The 18,894-nt window shown below is 37.9% G+C and overlaps 1 protein-coding gene across 4 annotated transcripts in view; it reads left to right on the plus strand.

Moving 5' to 3' along the window:
- Positions 1–18,894, plus strand: part of VPS13A (vacuolar protein sorting 13 homolog A) — a 271,791-nt gene that overhangs the window by 161,914 nt on the left and 90,983 nt on the right. For all 4 annotated transcript variants that reach the window (XM_068974525.1, XM_068974527.1, XM_068974528.1 and 1 more), the window contains 7 exons: positions 1,131–1,258; positions 1,532–1,701; positions 2,232–2,449; positions 3,251–3,483; positions 15,064–15,156; positions 15,631–15,987; positions 18,762–18,863. In XM_068974525.1, the coding sequence (XP_068830626.1) occupies positions 1,131–1,258; positions 1,532–1,701; positions 2,232–2,449; positions 3,251–3,483; positions 15,064–15,156; positions 15,631–15,987; positions 18,762–18,863 (1,301 nt within the window). The remainder of the gene's footprint in view (positions 1–1,130; positions 1,259–1,531; positions 1,702–2,231; positions 2,450–3,250; positions 3,484–15,063; positions 15,157–15,630; positions 15,988–18,761; positions 18,864–18,894) is intronic.

An 18,894-nucleotide genomic window follows, 5' to 3' on the forward strand; every position in this document is an offset into this window, starting at 1 on the left:
CAAAACTGACATAGGATGAAATAGAAATAAGATGAGTAGTTCTGCATCTATTAAAAGAATTGAACTTCAGTGGTGAATTTTGTTAAACATTAAAGTAAGATACCAGTGTTAAACCTTTTGGAAAATAGAGGAGGAGGGAATACTTCCTTAGTCATTTTATAAAGCAAGCATTAGCCTGATACCAAAAACCCAAATAAAAAATAAAAGCAACTTTGAGGAAAGACTATTGCACCTAATATCCCTAATGAACACAGGAATAAAAATTCTTAACAGCGTAGCATACTAAATCCAGCAATAAGCATAGAGGATTTGTCATTTGACTTAGACTTATCCTGAAATGCAGCGTTCATTTAACCCTCAAAAATCAATTAAGGTAATACCAAATTAAGAGAAAAAGGAGAAAAAATTATATCTCCTGAATAGATGCAGAAAAAGCATTTGATAAGTCACCTATTTGTGATAAAAACTAGAAATATCTAAAAGGCATATTTAATGGTGAAGTGGAAAGTTTTCCACCTAAAACAGGAACAAAGCAAGAATGTCCACAATCACATTCCGATTCAACTAGTAATCACTGACAGAGCAATACAGCCAAGAGAAGGATTAATAGGTCTCAGAATCCATTTAATATGTACCATGTGTATATAATACCTTGCCCCAAAATATGAAATGTAGAAAAGATTGAATTTTGGATCCTTTTGGTTAGTGGAACATTTAAAAAATGTCATCTAAAGCATCTTGTTTGGTTTTAGTTTTTTTGAAGTAAAATTTAAATACAAAACACGTATGCCAGGTACTCTGGTCTGCATTTTACACATGCTATTTTCCTGAATTGCCAAAACAGACCCAGGGGTTAGTTCCTTTATTCTCATTTCACAAAAATTAAACCAAGAGTTTATTAAAAGTAAACCAGGAGTTTAATTTATACTCCCAGATTATTATGTAAAGAATGCTAACCCTGGAGTTAAGTGAGTTCAACATCTGAATTTTTTAATCTTTTTGAATTTTTTGAAAAATATTATATTATACCCATTTATTTAATAATTATGTTAAATTTACTTTAATTCTATTTTTAATGAGCTCTACCATTCCTGATCTTTTTCTTTTATCCACTAACTAATTTTTCCAAGGAACAACTGTAGTGACAGCTGCTGTGGTAGAAGTACATTCACATGCTTCTCAAGTTAAGACAACACTAAATATGAGTTTCAGAACCGATTATCTCACCATGGTACTGTACAGTCCAGGTCCTAAACAGGTAAGCCGAAGAAGAAAAACTATATTTTTGCTGTTTCCTGTGTTTTGTTGTATCTGTTCCTTTGAGAAAAATTGTTGCACTTTTCACGTTAATATTTAACTATTTGCCTTTTAAAATGTTTTCTTACAATAGCCTTTGATATGAAAAATGATATTTTAAAGTTAATATATGCCTTTCATTATGAGCTCTTGGAAATAGAGAATGTGGTATTTCGTATCTTAAAATATATTTTAAATTTTTGTGTAAACTTTGTATTGATTTCTTTTTTCTCAGACTTCCTTTACAGATATTCGTGATCCTTCCCTGATACTTGCTGAATTTAAGTTGGAGAATATTATAAGCACTTTAAAAATGTGTACAGATGACTCAACATTTTCTTCCTTCTCATTAAAAAACTGTATTTTAGATGATAAAAGGCCCCATATCAAGAAGGCAACTCCTAGGTAATAGTGTTTTAAATTTTTATTGAGCAATGGTTGGTATATTTTACAGAACTTGCTCTCAAAATTGCATTTTCTGCATGTATCCTGAAATCTTCAAAGCTTTAATGCAGTTGATTCCATAGTTCTCAGTCAACATTTTAAATGCCCTGTTTATGTGCTATTCTTGCTGAATGGTTGAATAGAAAACAAGAGTTAAATAGAAATAATCAGTGTAATTAAATCGGTTTTAAATTAATCTCTATTACCTGAATTATTAATCCATACAATTGTAATGGGTAATATATGAAAATTTGTGGAAAAAATATGCTGAGATTTCAAAATTCTGACAATTTCTTAAGTATATACTTCCTATATTATGAAACAGTTGTGCTCCTGAAGTCTGTAAATTTATTATTTCTCTTATCTTACTAAGGGAAATGACTTCAAAACATTGGCTTGTTGTCGGTGAAAGCAATGAGAGACCTTTGAGTTTTATTGGTATATTTGATTATGTGCAGGACACTCATAGGAATTGTGATTGTGTTTTTCAGAATGATAGGACTGACAGTTGGGTTTGACAAAAAGGACATGATGGATGTAAGGTATAGGACAATCCGAGATGGTTGGGTGGCTGATATAGTCCTTCAAGAAATGTATATTTGTGCAAGTGTGGAATTTCTGCTGACAGTTGCAAATGTCTTTCTTGAGGCCTACACTACAGGCACTGCTATAGAAACCAATGTTCAAACATGGTCTGCTAAAGAAGAAGGTTAGTTATTGGCTAAAATATTCCATATCTGTTACTGAAGTGCTATAATAACACTTAGCTTGATTATCCTTCTAGATGATGAGGTTAAGTGGATCAGTAAGTTAGAAATCTTTATTTTTCAGAGGTAAGAGGAAAATTTAAATGTGTTTTCTGATAAGATAGTTTCTGTATTTTTCAAGGCACAAGTAGATACTGGGTTCAACAGTTATGAGACCAATGTTAAAATAAGTAATTATACTTCTTTGAAGACAACAATTTGAAAGATTTTCTTGGAAGGAGACAATAATGATACAATGACTCCTTTTCACAATTAAAGATAGTATTTTAACTTAAACTTGTCTTTTATTTATATGCTTATTTTTGCTTTCTGGCCGGGCCACTCAAGCAGGGATTGAACTCATGCTCCCTGCAGGGAAAGTGTAGAGTCTTACCTACTGGACCCCACAGAGAAGTCCCTAAAGTTCTTTTATTCTTGCTACATTTATAATTTTCTGTTATCTTTTATATATTTCATTCCTTGTAGTGTAGTAGAAAAAGTGTCAAGCTAAGAGTTAGAAACTAGGTTTATTTTTAGCTCTGCCATTAAATAGTAGAGATTCCCCCTCACATTTTAAAATATTCTAATGGCTATGAGTTCTTTAAATCTTACAGTAGGAGAGTTGCAGTAAATTCTTTTGGAATCTAAGTATTTTTATTTTGCTTTTTGCTTCAAATGGAGATATCATTTTCCTATAAATAATTTTTCATAATATAAAAACGATTTATAGCTATTTTAAGACATTATCTGTGTTTTTATTTTAGTACCTAAACAGCAATCAGAAAAGTGGGAAATGAATATCACTATTAAAAATCCTGAAATTGTGTTTGTCGCTGATATGACAAGAAATGATGCTCCTGCCTTAGTCATTACAACACAGTGTGAAATATATTGGCTAGGTGACTTTGAAAATGATACAATGACTGCTGCCATTAAAGATCTCCAAGTGAGAGCATGCCCATTTCTTCCAGTCAAGAGAAAAGGAAAAATCACTACTGTGAGTTTTCTATTTATTTGTCAGCTTAATTGTAAACTGTTTTATATTTAGTGTGTATCACTTTAGGAAAGTAGCTACATACTCTCCAACCTTATTCTATAAAATACTTTTCTTTCGTCTTGGAGAGCCTAATTTAGATTATTATTGCACCAGCTTTTAAACTTTCTTTTCATTTTTTCCATCTGTTCCTCATTGTTGTGTGTATTTATGGGAACAGTCACACCGAGAAGTTGATTTTATCTAAATACTTCTCAGTGAAGACTTTACTCTGACTTTCTTTCCATGTCAATTCCACACTGCTTTTAGGCGGTTAAGACTTTGTACCAATTGTTTGTTGTGTTGTTTCAGTTTATTTTCATTTTTTCTCCTATCTAGACTTATTTTTCTCAGATGTGCTACTTGCTTTTCTCCCTATGGCTTATTTGAACCGTCAGTCATGTGCTCTGACATGCTTCCCGTTTGTATTCTATTTTCTAGTATCCTCTTGGCCTTCTTCCTCTTCATAACTGATTAAAATTTGTTTCTTCAAAGACATCTTTTCAAGTTAACTGTCTGACTCCTGGTACTCTTATAAAATAAAACACTTATGAAAATGTACCACAACTTCTTTATCCTTTTATCTGTCAATGGACATCTAGGTTGCTTCCATGTTCTAGCTATTGTAAATAGTGATGCAATGAACAGTGGAACACATGTGTCTTTTTCAGTTTTGGTTTCCTCAGGGTATGTGCCTAGGAGTGGAATTGCTGGGTCATATGGTGATTTTTTTCCTAGTTTTTTAAGGAATCTCCATACTGTCTTCTATAGTGGCTGTATCCATTTACATTCCCACCAACAGTGCAAGAGCATTTGTCTGTTGTAACCTTTTCTTTGTTTTTCTACTTTTGTTCATTTGATTCTTCTCTCTCTTTTTTGTTTTCTTATTATCTTCTCAAAGAACCAGCTTTTCATTTTATTAATCTTTACTGTTATGTCTTTCATTTCTTTTTCATTTATTTCTTGGACCTTTATTATTTCTTTCCTTCTACTAATTTTTTTTTTGTTGTTGTTCTTCTTTTTCCATTTGTTTTAGGTGAAGTTAGGTTGTCTATTTGATATTTTTCTTGTTTCTTGAGGTAGGATTGTATTGCTATAAACGTCCCTCTTAGGACTGCTTTTGCTGCATCCCATTAGGTTTTAGAGTTGTCGTGTTTACATTGTCATTTATTTCTAGAAATTTTTTGATTTCCCTTTTGATTTCTTCAGTAACCTATTGGTTATTTAGAAACGTGTTGTTTAATCTCCATGTGTTTGTTTTCCTTACAGTTTTTTCTTGTAATTGACATCTAGTCTCATAGCGTTGCTGTCAGAGAAGATGCTTGATACGGTTTCAGTTTTCTTAAATTAACTGAGATTTGATTTGTGACCCAAGATGTGGTCTGTCCTGGAGAATGTTCCATGTGCACTTGAGAAGGTGTATTCTGCATTTGGATGGAATGTCCTGAAGATATCAATGAGATCCATCTCTTCTAATGTATCATTTAAGACTTGCGTTTCTTTTTGATTTTCAGTTTTAATGATCTGTCCATTGGTGAGAGTGGGGTGTTAAAGTCTCCTATTATTACTGTGTTACTGTCAATTTCTCGTTTTATTTCTGTTAGTGTTTCTCTTATGTACTGAGGTGCTCCTATGTTGGGTGCATAGATATTTACAGTTGTTATGTCTTCCTCTTGGATCGATCCCTTGATCAATCAATGTAGTGTCCTTCCTTATCTCTTGTAATCTTTATTTTAAGATCTATTTTGTCTGATACGAGGACTGCTACTTCAGCTTTGTTCTGCTTTCCATTTGCAAGGAGTATATTTTTCCATCCTCTCACTTTCCGTCTATATGTGTCTTTAGGTCTGAAGTGGGTTTCTTGTAGACAGCATATATATGTATCTTGTTTTTGTATCCATTCAGCCAATCTTAATTTTTTTTTTTTAAACTTACTGTGTTTGTGGTCTTTTCCCAGGGTAAAATGTTGAATTCTTTCTGCCTTTTGGTTTCTGCTCTCCTATGTTTGGTGCAGTGGTTTGTGTAAGCTTCCTATAGGCTGAGATTTGTGATGAGTTTTTGTTCCTTCCTTTGTTTGCTTTTCCTCTGATGGGCAAGGGTGAGTGAGGTGGTAATCCTGTCTGCTGGTGATTGGGTTTGTATTTTTTTTGTCTGTTGTTTAGATGAGGCATCCTGCACAGGGTGTTACTGATGGTTGGGTGATGCCAGGTGTTGTACTTAAGTGATTTCCTTTGTGTGAGTTCTCATTATTTGGTACTCCATAGGGTTAGTTCTCTGGTGGTCTAGGGTCTTGGAGTCAGTGTTTCCACTCCAGAGGCTCAGGGCTTGATCCCTGGTCAGGAAGGAAGATTCCACAAGTGGTTTGTATGGCATTAAGTAAGATTAAAAACAAATACCCCAAAATGAGAAACCAAAGATGAACCCCAGACAAATGGCAGTTACAAAATCAGGCAAATAATAATTAAAATGATGCAATATACATATACACCCATAAGCAAAGTCAAAACAGTTCAACAAAAATAAAGTACAGTGATTGGCCTGGTGAACAAAGGAAATAAAAAATTATCTTTACCTGTTAAGAACATAACTAACTAAAGCATAAACTGGAAAACAAAACTAAGCAAGGTGCCAAGTATGCAATAAAGCAAAGAAAAGAAAACTAACACATATATTGAGAGGAAAGGAAAGAAAAAATAGATATGCAAAGTTAAATACAGGTAGAGGAAGAAGATTTATATACATTAAAGATTAACTGCAAGGGGAAAAGAACAGTAGGAAAGGCAAACAAATAAATAGAGAAAAAAATAATAGGTTTTAAAAATTAAAATTATAAAAAAGAGCAAAGAAAAAAAAAGACATAAAGGAAGAAGAAAGAAAAAAGGAAAACAGAACTACAAAATCCCAACACAGAGTCAGAGGTTTATAACAACAATAAGAAGTGTGACTGAATATACACATACGCATTACACCCGTAAGCAAAATCAAAACAGTCCAACAAAAATAAAGTACAATAGATTGACCCCGTGAGCAAAGGAAATCAAGAGTTATATCTACCAGTTAAGAACAAAACTAACTAAAGCAGAAACTGGAAAATGAAACTAAAGGAAGACGCAAGTTGGGGAATAAAGCTATGAAAGTAAAGCTAACAAATGTTTGACAGGAAAGAAAAGAAAGAATAAATATGCAAAGTTAAATACAGGTAGATGGAGAAGACTTATATACATTAAAGATTATCTGGAAGGGGAAAGGAACAGTATGAAAGCAAACAAAGGAATAAATGTATAAAAAATAATAATAGGTTTAAAAAAATAGAAAATAAAAAGGAAAAGTCCCCAGAACTGCAAAAGCTCAATGTAGAGGCAGAGGTTTATAACAACAATAAAAAATGTGTCTGAGGAGAAAAAAAAAATTCAAAAACTTAATTAGATTTCATAGTGCCAAAAAATTAACGACTACAACAGAGGGGCAAAAAAAAGAGAAAAGAATCCAAGGGAATCTATAGGACAAGTCAAACCATAAGAATAATGTTTTTCTTGAGCCACTGCTGTCAGAGTCCTTTCCTTGCTGGAGTTCCCAGTCCACCTCATCTCCCTTTTATGCCCTCCAAAACTGCTGATCTCCAGACCTGCTATGGGGGCAACTCAGATTCTAATCTGGTCCTACTCCTGTGTGTTCTTCTCTCCAATGTCCACAGCTATCAGAACCAGTGTGTTTCCTTTTGTGGGCGCTCTGAATGTCCTTTTATGTATTCCATGGACAGAGAGTCTGCCTCGTTGATCGTGTGGATTTAATCTGCAGTTTGTATCACTAGTGGGAAGGTTTCGCAGTCTTCTTCCTTAGCCACACTGCCCCTGGGTTTCAATTGTGGTTTTATTTCCATCTCTGCATGTGGGTTGTCCACTGGGGTTTGCTCCTGGGGCTGCCCTGGAGGACTTGGATTTGCCTCTGTGAGGGCCAGATGTGGGGAGTGGTGCAGCTGCTTAGTTTGCAAGAGTTCTGGCAGCACCAGGTACTCAGGGGAGTTGGCAGCTAGGGCAGCAGGAACTACAGTGCTCTAGCAGGGTATGGCAACCAGTATTGGCCCATACGCTCCAGTATTCTTGCCTGGAGAACCCCCCTGACACAAGGCTGTCAGGCCACAGTCTTCAGGGTCACAATGAGCTGGATACTACCGAAGCAACCCTCTGTGCGTAGATGCAAGACTTTTTTTGCCTGTGGCAACTCTGCCCCAGTGAGAGTTGAGCGAGAAGGTGGCGCAGCTTCTTGGCTTGTGGGGATCCTGGGCAGCACCAAGTGTGCAGGGACATGGACTGCCTCCACCACAGAAGTTATGGCCCTATCAGAGTCTTTTTTCGAGCCTCTTGTAGCTGGCAATTAGAAGGCCTCTTTGGCCAGTTTTTCCCATAGCTCCATCCATTCAGGCGCTTAGAGGGCTCCTTTGCCTGGGATCCTTCTCTGTTGTTCAGCGCGTCAGGCACATAGAGGGGCCCCCTTGGCTGGGGTCCTACCCATAGACCGGCATTTCAGGCACTTAAAGGGGCACCCTGGGTGGGGTCCTTCCCTGTAGTGCAGTGCATCAGGTGTTGGATGGGCCAGACTTTTTATCATTCAGGTGCCAATGCTTGCATGTGGGGAGAGAGAGGCTATAGTGATGGCTCCACCCTCTATGCGTGACTCAGTAGTATCACTTTGCTTCCATGGCTTCCTGGCTTTCCTCTACAGGCATTTTCCTTCTCTGTCTCCTCCCTCACATCTCCTAAATCCGTCTCTCCACAGTCAACAGCAGCCCTCACACTGGGATTGCTCCATAGTATCTAGACTCCAGCTCCCAGCTGCTGCACCTTCCATGGGACCTGTGTCCCTGTCCAGAGTATGTATGGCTGTGGCAAGGACTGTCTGATTCTCATTCCATTTAGGCTGCCACAGATCAGCTGTTTCACTCTCAGCCTTAAATGTTTCTCCTCTGACTCAGACAATTGCCCCGATGTGGGGATTGGACTCTTGCTTCAGTTTGCCCACCAGCCAAGGGGCGGTCCAGTCCTATGAACACTCCTGTTTTTCCCCCTAGTTCCTTTGTCCTACTGAGTTTTGGGTGGTCCTATATTCTTTTTCACTGGTCAGGTACTCCTGTCCCCTCTTACCTGGTGTTCTGCATGCACTACTGTGTCTGAAGGTGTATTGCTGATGTATCCATGGAAAGAGATATACTCCATGTCCACCTACCCCTCCACCCTTTTGTTCCTCCTCCTAGATGATAGCTTTCTTTATTGTGTCTGCATATGACTTCTTTCGGTTTGGCAATATATTAAGTAAGTGTAGTCACACAGTCGTGTCCGACTCTTTGCGACCCCATGGACTATAGCCCACCAGGCTCCTTCATCCATGGGATTCTCCAGGCAAGAATACTGGAGTGGGTTGCCATTTCCTTCTCCAGGGGATCTTCCTGACCCAGGGATCAAACCTGGGTCTTTCGCATCACAGGCAAATGCTTTATCCTCTGAGCCACCAGGGAAGCCCAGGCAATATATTAACTAATAGACAAATAAGTTACCAATTTTTGACAGATGCACGCCTCACCACTATACACAATCACTAGTTTAACAGTGGTACAAGGACTGAAAACTCAAAGCTTAAAAACCCATTCAGAAAACGAAAGAATAAAAAAAAAAGAAAAAGAAAGAATAGGAAACACTTTGTAGTCATTGCTTCATGAGAATTGAAATATCCTGCTGAATTGAATTGTGAAAACGTGAAGCTCCAACAATGGAGTAAGTTCCATGGATAGCCCATGTTGGAGTCTTTGATTTTTGCTGTCTTGAAAGAGCATTGTTCTCATTTTCTCACCTGGCTCTGTCTCTCTCTTTTTAAACATTATCCATTATAGACATATGTAAAGTGACTATTGTCTTTTTCAGGATAAACATTGTTGTCACAGCTTGCTTTCTGTTAAGCTTACTACTTGGAGGTGATTTTAGCAGTTTTAATACTAAAAAACCCCTATATACCAGGTATTGGTCTCCTTGGCCATCCTTAGTTTGTTAACCATTTGGTGATTCCATATGTAAGTAGCTTTAACAACCAAAGCTATTATTTATTCATGGAGGGTTTTTTTTTTTAATTTTTGCTACAAAACTCTTGTTTTATTTACTAATCAGTCATTTGTATATCCTATCTTCATCCTGACAGTAAGGACTACTTTGACAGTGGATTCCTTTTTCTCTACATGATTGCCTGCATTTGTTTTTTTGATGATAGTCATTGTGACAGGTGTGAGGTGATAGCTAATTGTGGTTTTGATTTGCATCTCTCTACTGATTAGCAATGTTGAACATCATTTCATATGCCTGTTGGTCATCTGCATGTCCTCTTTGGAAAAATGTCTGTTCAGTTCTGCTGCCCATCTTTAATTGGAGCATTTGGTAAAAAAACAAAAATGATGTTGAGTTGTATGTTCAGTTCAGGCTCTCAGTCATGTCTAACTCTCTGCAACCCCATGAACCGCAGCAGGCCAGTCCTCCCTGTCCATCACCAACTCCTGGAGTCTACCCAAACCCATGTCCATTGAGCTGATGATGCCATCCAACCATCTCTCCTCTGTCATCCCATTCTCCTCCTGCCCTCAATCTTTCCTAGCATCAGGGTCTTTTCCAATGAGTCAGCTCTCCACATCAGGTAGCCAAAGTATTGGAGTTTCAGCTTCATCAGTCCCTCCAATGAACACCCAGGACTGATCTGCTTTAGGATGAACTGGTTGGATCTCCTTGCAGTCCAAGTGACTCTCAAGAGTCTTCTCTAACACGCAGTTCAAAAGCATCATTTCTTCGGCCCTCAGCTTTCTTTATAGTCCAACTCTCACATCCATACATGACCACTGGAAAAACCATAGCCTTGACTAGATGGACCTTTGTTACCAAAATAATGTCTCTGCTTTTTAATATGCTGTCTAGGTTGGTCATAACTTTCCTTCCAAGGAGCAAGCGTCTTTTAATTTCATGGCTGCAATCACCATCCGCAGTGATTTTGGAGCCCATAAATGCAAAGTCTGACACTGTTTCCACTGTTTCCCCATCTATTTGCCATGAAGTGATGGGACCAGATGCCACAATCTTAGTTTTCTGAATGTTAAGCTTTAAGCCAACTTTTCCACTCTCCTCTTTCACTTTCATCAAGAGGCTCTTTGGTTCTTCTTCACTTCCTGCCATAAGGGTGGTATCATCTGCATATCTGAGGTTATTGATATTTCTCCCAGCAATCTTGATTCCAGCTTGTCCTTCCTCCAGCCCCACGTTTCTCATGATGTACTCTGCATATATGTTAAATAAGCAGGGTGACAATATACAGCCTTGATGTACTCCTTTTCCTATTTGAAACCAGTCTGTTGTTCCATCTCCAGTTCTAACTGTTGTTTCCTGACCTGCATACAGATTTCTCAAGAGGCAGGTCAGGTGGTCTGGTATTCCCATCTCTTTCAGAATTTTCCACAGTTGACTGTGATCCACACAGTCAAAGGCTTTGGCATAGTCAATAAAGGAGAAATAGATGTTTTTGTGGAACTCTCTTGCTTTTTCGATGATCCAGCGGATGTTGGCAATTTGATCTCTGGTTCCTCTTCCTTTTCTAAAACCAGCTTGAACATCTGGAATTTCACGGTTCACATACTGTTGAAGCCTGGCTTGGCGAATTTTGAGCATTACTTTACTAGCGTGTGAGATGAGTGCAATTGTGCGGTAGTTTGAGTGTTCTTTGGGATTGCCTTTCTTCAGAATTGGAGTGAAAACTGACCTTTTCCAGTCCTGTGGCCACTGCTGAGTTTTCCAAATTTGCTGGCATATTGAGTGCAGCACTTTCACAGCATCATCTTCCAGGATTTGAAACAGCTCAACTGGAATTCCATCACCTCCACTAGCTTTGTTTGTAGTGATGCTTTCTAAGGCCCACTTGACTTCACATTCCAGGATGTCTGGCTCTAGATGAGTGATCACACCATCGTGATTATCCGGGTCATGAAGATCTTTTTTGTACAGTTCTTCTGTGTATTCTTGCCATCTCTTCTTAATATCTTCTGCTTCTGTTAGGTCCATACCATTTCTGTCCTGTATCGAGCCCATCTTTGCATGAAATGTTCCCTTGGTAGCTCTAATTTTCTTCAAGAGATCTCTAGTCTTTCCCATTCTGTTGTTTTCCTCTATTTCTTTGCATTGATTGCTGAAGAAGGCTCTCTTATCTCTTCTTGCTATTCTCTGGAACTCTGCATTCAGATGCTTATATCTTTACTTTTCTCCTTTGCTGTTCACCTCTCTTCTTTTCACAGCAATTTGTAAGGCCTCCCCAGACAGCCATTTTGCTTTTTTGCATTTCTTTTCCATGGGGATGGTCTTAATCCCTGTCTCTTGTACAGTGTCACAAACCTCATTCCATAGTTCTTCAGGCACTCTATCTATCAGATCTAGGCCCTTAAATCTACTTCTCACTTCCACTGTATAATCATAAGGGATTTGATTTAGGTCATACCTGAATGGTCTAGTGGTTTTCCCCACTTCCTTCAATTTAAGTCTGAATTTGGTAATAAGGAGTTCATGGTCTGAGCCAGTCAGCTCCTGGTCTTGTTTTTGCTGACTGTATAGAGCTTCTCCATCTTTGGCTGCAAAGAATATAATCAGTCTGATTTTGGTGTTGACCATTTGGTGATGTCCATGTGTATAGTCTTCTCTTGTGTTGTTGGAAGAGGGTGTTTGCTATGACCAGTGCATTATCTTGGCAAAACTCTATTAGTCTTTGCCCTGCTTCATTCCGCATTCCAAGGCCAGATTTGCCTGTTACTCCAGGTATTTCTTAACTTCCTACTTTTGCATTCCTCTCCCCTATAATGAAAAGGACATCTTTTTTGGGTGTTAGTTCTAAAAGGTCTTGTAGGTCTTCATAAAACTGTTCAACTTCAGCTTCTTCAGCGTTGCTGGTTGGGGCATAGACTTGGATTACTGTGATATTGAATGGTTTGGCGTGGAAATGTACAGGGATCATTCTGTCGTTTTTGAGAGTGCATCCAAGTACTAAATTTTGGACTCTTTTTTGACCATGATGGCTACTCCATTTCTTCTAAGGGATTCCTGCCTGCAGTAGTAGATATAATGGTCATCTGAGTTAAATTCACCCCTTCCAGTCCATTTTAGTTCGCTGATTCCTAGAATGTCAACGTTCACTCTTGCTGTCTCCTGTTTGACCACTTCCAATTTTCCTTGATTCCTGGACCTGACATTCCAGGTTCCTATGCAATATTGCTCTTTACAGCATCGGACCTTGCTTCTATCACCAATCACATCCATGGCTGGGTATTGTTTTTGCTTTGGCTCCATCCCTTCATTCTTTCTGGAGTTATTTCTCCACTGATCTCCAGTAGCATATTGGGCACCTGCTGACCTGGGGAGTACCTCTTTCAGTATCCTATCATTTTGCCTTTTCATACTGTTCATGGGGTTCTCAAGGCAAGAATACTGAAGTGGTTTGCCATTCCCTTCTCCAGTGGACCACATTCTGTCAGACCTGTCCACCATGACCTGCCCGTCTTGGGTGGCCCCCTGCGGGCATGGCTTAGTTTCATTGAGTTAGACAAGGCTGTATTCCTAGTGTGATTAGATTGACTAGATTTCTGTGAGTATGGTTTCAGTGTGTCAGCCCTCTGATGCCCTCTTTCAACACCTACCATCTTACTTGGGTTTCTCTTACCTTGGGCGTGGGGTATCTCTTCACGGCTGCTCCAGCAAAGCACAGCCGCTGCTCCTTACCTTGGATGAGGGGTATCTCCTGCCACCACCCTTCCTGACCTTCATTGTGTGATGGCTCCTCTAGGCCCTCTTGAGCCTAGGCAGCCACCACTTCTTGGGCGTGGGGTTGCTCCTCCCGGTTGCTGCCCTGGCCTCGGGCGTGGGGTTGCTCCTTCTGGCCCCTGCCCCTGGCCTCAGACATGGGGTATCTCCTCCCGGCCGTGGCCCCTGACCTCTGACATGAGGTAGCTCCTCTCGGCCGTTCCTGCGCTGTCGCAGCCTGGCACTCTAGGCCGCTGCCCCTGACCTTGGACGTGGGGTAGCTCTCGGCCTATATAGGTTAACATATTTCATTTACTTTTATAATGGAAAAAAGTACCACGATAAAACTTTTATTTTAGTAACTCAATCTGTGGTTGAATCTTCAAATATAGAACCTGTAGATACAGAGGGCTGACTGTACTTGGTCTTTTTTTTTCTTGAGATAATGTTGACTTACAACATTATATAAGTTTCATGGGTACAGTATTATTTTTCTACTTCTGCATATACAACAGTATGTTCACCACCAAAATTTTAGTTTTTACCAGTAACCATCCAGTTGACATCCTTGACTGCGTTTTGTTCCTCATGCCTTCCCCTGTGTAACTTCCAATCTGTTATCTGTATCTATGCTGTTGTTTGATTTGTTCGTTTCTTGTTTTTTTCTTTTTTATATTACTTATGTAGGTGAAATCATGCAGTATTTGTCTTTCTCCATCTGACTCATTTCTCTTAGGTCCATCATACCCTCAAGGTCCATCCATATTGTTGCAAATAGCAAGGTTTCACCTTTTTATGCCTGAGTAGTATTCCCTTCTCATACAAACATATAGGAACACTCCACATTTTCATTATCTTTCATCTGTTGATAGGCACTCTAGGTTTTTTTCGTACCTTGACTATTGTAGATAATGCTGCAATGAACATAGTGGGTGACATTAATCTTTTTGAATTAGTGCTTTTGTATTATTTGGATAAATACCCAGAAGTGAAATAGGTGAATCATATGATAGCTAGTCTTATTTTTTTGAGGACACTCCATACTGTTTTTCTACAGTAACTACACAAATCCCACATCTAGTGAATGAGGATTCCCTTTCCTTCACATTCGTTCCAACTGTTATTTCTTGCCTTTTTCATAATAGCCATTACAACAGATATGAGGTGATATTTTATTTTGGTTTTGATTTGCATTTCCCTGATAAATAGTGATCTTGAACATCTTTTCATGTGCTTGTTGGCCTTCTGTCTTCTTTGGAAAAAAAAAAATCTATTCAACTTCTCTTGCCATTTTTTAAAATTGTGCTGTTTGTTTCATTGTTGTTGAATACTGTGCCATTTTATCAATATACAAAGGAGTTGAGCATTCTTGGATTTTAGCATCTGCCATGGGTGGAAGGAAGCAGGTAGGGAACAGGTGTTTGTGTCCTGGAACCAGTCCCGAAGGGATACCAAGGGACTGCTATAAAATAGAATACAGAATACAAGTTTTGTGAATTTTTTGTATATTTAAGAAATTCTTTTTCTTTGTCAGTAGTGTTGCTAATATAAGTACTTTCTGTTTATTATAAATAATGAACGAGAGGGTAAGAAAGAAATGTTTTATTGATTGACTTGTTATTGAAGTGGATTATTTTTACTAACTTGCTTATTTAGCATAGTTATCTCCTGTTGGATAAGTCTATAACTAAAAATATTTTAAGAATGTGTTAATTTAATAGTATTGATTTTTCTCTTCTAGGTTTTGCAACCCTGTGACTTGTTCTGTCAAGCTACTCAGATAAGTACAGATCCACAAGTACTTGAATTATCAGTAAAATCCCTGACACTGAAGGTAAGTTATAATGTAGTCATTCAGATCTTTAGTGCCCTTTTGAAAAAAACAATAAAACTTAGAAAGAAGCAATTATAGCAACAATTTTAATCATTAAATAAGCAAAAGGAAGCTGTTTAAAAATATTTTGACACATAATTTTAAAATGACACTTAATTTACATTTTATGATGAATGTTTTCATGTATTTTACTATTCGCAGTTGACTGCTTCTGTAGGTAGCTTCCTTATAGTATGTATAGTGGAAATTGGTCACTTTAATATCAATATGTAAATATTTTACTATTGAAATTAGCTATGATAATAAAAAAAGATTTTGTAGGCAGCAAATTGTGTCTGTTTCTTGGTAGTAATATTACTTCAGTATTAATTCCTCTTGATCCTTCAGCAAATATATTTCATGTTCTATGAAGTATGTAGTTTGGAAAGTGATTTTTGTGTGTTTTTTTTTATTACCTTGAAATTTTCTCCTTAGGTTTCACCAGTTATCATAAATACTGTGATTACCATAACTTCAGCACTTTATACTGCCAAGGAAACCATCCCAAAAGAAACTGCTTCTTCTACAGCACATTTATGGGAAAAGAAGGATACAAAAGATTTAAATATGTGGTTTCTTGAAGAACCAAATGAAGCTGTAAAAAGAGCTCCCATGCCTGAATTGGTACCCAAAGGAGAGATAATAAAAATGAACATTGATTCTATTTTTCTAGTTCTTGAGGCTGGAATTGGTCATAGAACAGTACCTATGCTATTGGCAAAATCACGTTTCTCAGGGGAAGGCAAAAACTGGAGCTCCTTAATAAATCTCCACTGTCAACTTGAGCTAGAAGTAAGCATATATAGTATTTTTCCAGATTATGTAAGAAATACTGCTACATATGAACTATTTTGGAAATCTCATTTAAATTAAGTTTATCACAAATACAATGTTGATTCCCAAACTTTGGGGAAAAAGTATACCTATTTATGCCCTTGATATAGTTGTTTTTATGTGTACCTTACTTTTAGAGTAGACATCCATATTATGTTTATATTTCAACTGATTTCATTCATCTTAAGGTGATTAAATTAAGAGACTTTTATTCAGTTCAGTCACTCAGTCATGTCCGACTCTTCATGACCCCATGGACCACAGCACACCAGGCCCCTCTGTCCATTACCAACTCCCAGAGTCTACTCAAACTCATGTCGATTGAGTCACTGATGCCATACAACGATCTCATCCTCTGTCATCCCCTTCTCCTCCTACCCTCAATCTTTCCCAGCATCAGGGTCTTTTCAAATGAGTCTCTTCACATCAAATGGCCAAAGTATTGTAGTTTCACCTTCACCATCAGTCCTTGCAATGAACACTCAAGACTGATCTCTTTTAGGATGGCCTGGTTGGATCTCCTTGCAGTCCAAGGGACTCTCAAGAGTCTTCTCCAACACCACAGTTCAAAAGCATCAATTCTTTGGTGCTCAGCCTTCACAGTCCAACTCTCACATCCATACATGACTACTGGAAAAACCACAGCCTTGACTAGATGGACCTTTGTTACCAAAATAATGTCTCTGCTTTTTAATACGCTGTCTAGGTTGGTCATAACTTTCCTTCCAAGGAGCAAGTGTCTTTTAATTTCATGGCTGCAATCACCGTCCACAGTGATTTTGGAGCCCAGAAAAATAAAGTCAGCCACTGTTTCCCCATCTATTTGCCACGAAGTGATGGGACTGGATGCCATGATCTTAGTTTTTTGAATGTTGAGCTTTAAGCCAACTTTTCCACTCTCCTCTTTCACTTTCATCAAGAGGCTCTTTAGTTGTTTTTCACTTTCTGCCATAAGGGTGGTGTCATCTGCAAATCTGAGGTTATTGATATTTCTCCTGGCAATCTTGATTCCAGCTTGTGCTTCATCCAGCCTGGCATTTTCATGATGTACTCTGCATATAAGCTAAATAAGCAGGGTGACAATATACAGCCTTGATGTACTCCTTTTCCTATTTGAAACCAGTCTGTTGTTCCATGTCCGGTTCTAACTGTTGTTTCCTGACCTGCATACAGGTTTCTCAGGAGGCAGGTTAGGTGGTCTGGTATTCCCATCTCTTTCAGAATTTTCCACAGTTTATTGTGATCCACACAGTCAAAGGCTTTGGCATAGTCAATAAAGCAGAAGTAGATGTTTTTGTGGAACTCTCTTGCTTTTTCGATGATCCAGCGGATGTTGGCAATTTGATCTCTGGTTCCGCTTCCTTTTCTAAAACCAGCTTGAACATCTGGAAGTTCACGGTTCACATATTGCTGAAGCATGGCTTGGAGAATTTTGAGCATTATTTTACCAGCGTGTGAGATGAGTATAATTGTGTGGTAGCTTGAGCATTCTTTTGCATTGCCTTTCTTCGGGATTTGAATGAAAACTGATCTCTTCCAGTCCTGTGGCCCCTGCTGAGTTTTCCAAATTTGCTGGCATATTGAGTGCAGCACTTTCACAACGTCATCTTCTAGGATTTGAAATAGCTCAACTGGAATTCCATCACCTCCACTAGCTTTGTTTGTAGTGATGCTTCCTAAGGCCCACTTGATTTTGCATTACAAGATGTCTTGCTGTAGCTGAGTGATCACACCATCGTGATTATCCGGGTCATGAAGATCTTTTTTGTACAGTTCTTCTGTGTATTCTTGCCACCTCTTCTTAATACCTATTGCTTCTTTTAGGTCCATACCATAGATTGTTGAGTAGAAGTAAAATTGTTAATTTTAAAAATTAAGTATTCTTTTTTCCTTAAAGTAATAATAGAGTATTTCTTTTCTCTTTGGAAATAGTGACTTAAAAAAATTAGAAGAATATGCTTTATATATTTATATAATGCAGATCTTCATCCTCTGGTGAGACTCCACCAAGGTCTTTCACACTTCTGTGAGAGTCCTTTAGTTATATGGAAGATACTTACTTTGAGCCAACATATATTATGCATCAGAATTTTTCTACATAGAATCTTCCCAGGGATACTTTGCTTTAAAGTATTTAGTTTTATGTTTAGTAGAAACTAATCTCATATTCTACTTAAGTCAATAAGTATGAAAATTTATAAGCCGCTACAATATTTTTGATGAGAGTTATATGCTAATAGAGGTAGGACTGACAGGCTTACGTTTCAAGTTTCCAAGTTTTAGCTAGAATTATCTATACTTTGTAGAGAATTTGATCTAAGATGGCCAGGAAGATCAGAGAATTCAAATATGTACATGCTTATTGAATCATATGTTACTTGCCTTCACTTCAAAGGCTTTCTAAAAATTAGTGGAGGTAGACAGAACATGTTTTTAAAATTCCAGTAATGTTTGATAGATGAACACAGTTGTCACTGTTAAACCCAGCCTGAAAATCAAGGAAAGATGCTTAAAAGAGAGTTTTTTTCTGGAATAAATTGTGACGAGTAGACCATGAGGTTAGTCAGATGAGGAAATCATTGAGAAAGAATGTATAGGAAACTAATGGCATGTCGACGGTTTTCATACAGAAGAAATAGCACAGCCTAAAGGAATGGTGTGGGGAACAACACGGAAGATGATTTTAGAAAATACCAGAATGTTTTATTTAAAAAATTAAATTCTCTCTCTAGGTACATTATTACAATGAAATGTTTGGTGTGTGGGAGCCATTGCTTGAACCCTTAGAAATTGATCAGACTGAGGATTTTAGACCATGGAATCTTGGAATCAAGGTATTTTTGATATCTGGGAATTTTTTTCAAA

Source organism: Capricornis sumatraensis, chromosome 6, assembly GCF_032405125.1.
Source record: "Capricornis sumatraensis isolate serow.1 chromosome 6, serow.2, whole genome shotgun sequence".
In the NCBI taxonomy this organism is placed as follows: Eukaryota; Metazoa; Chordata; class Mammalia; order Artiodactyla; family Bovidae; genus Capricornis; species Capricornis sumatraensis.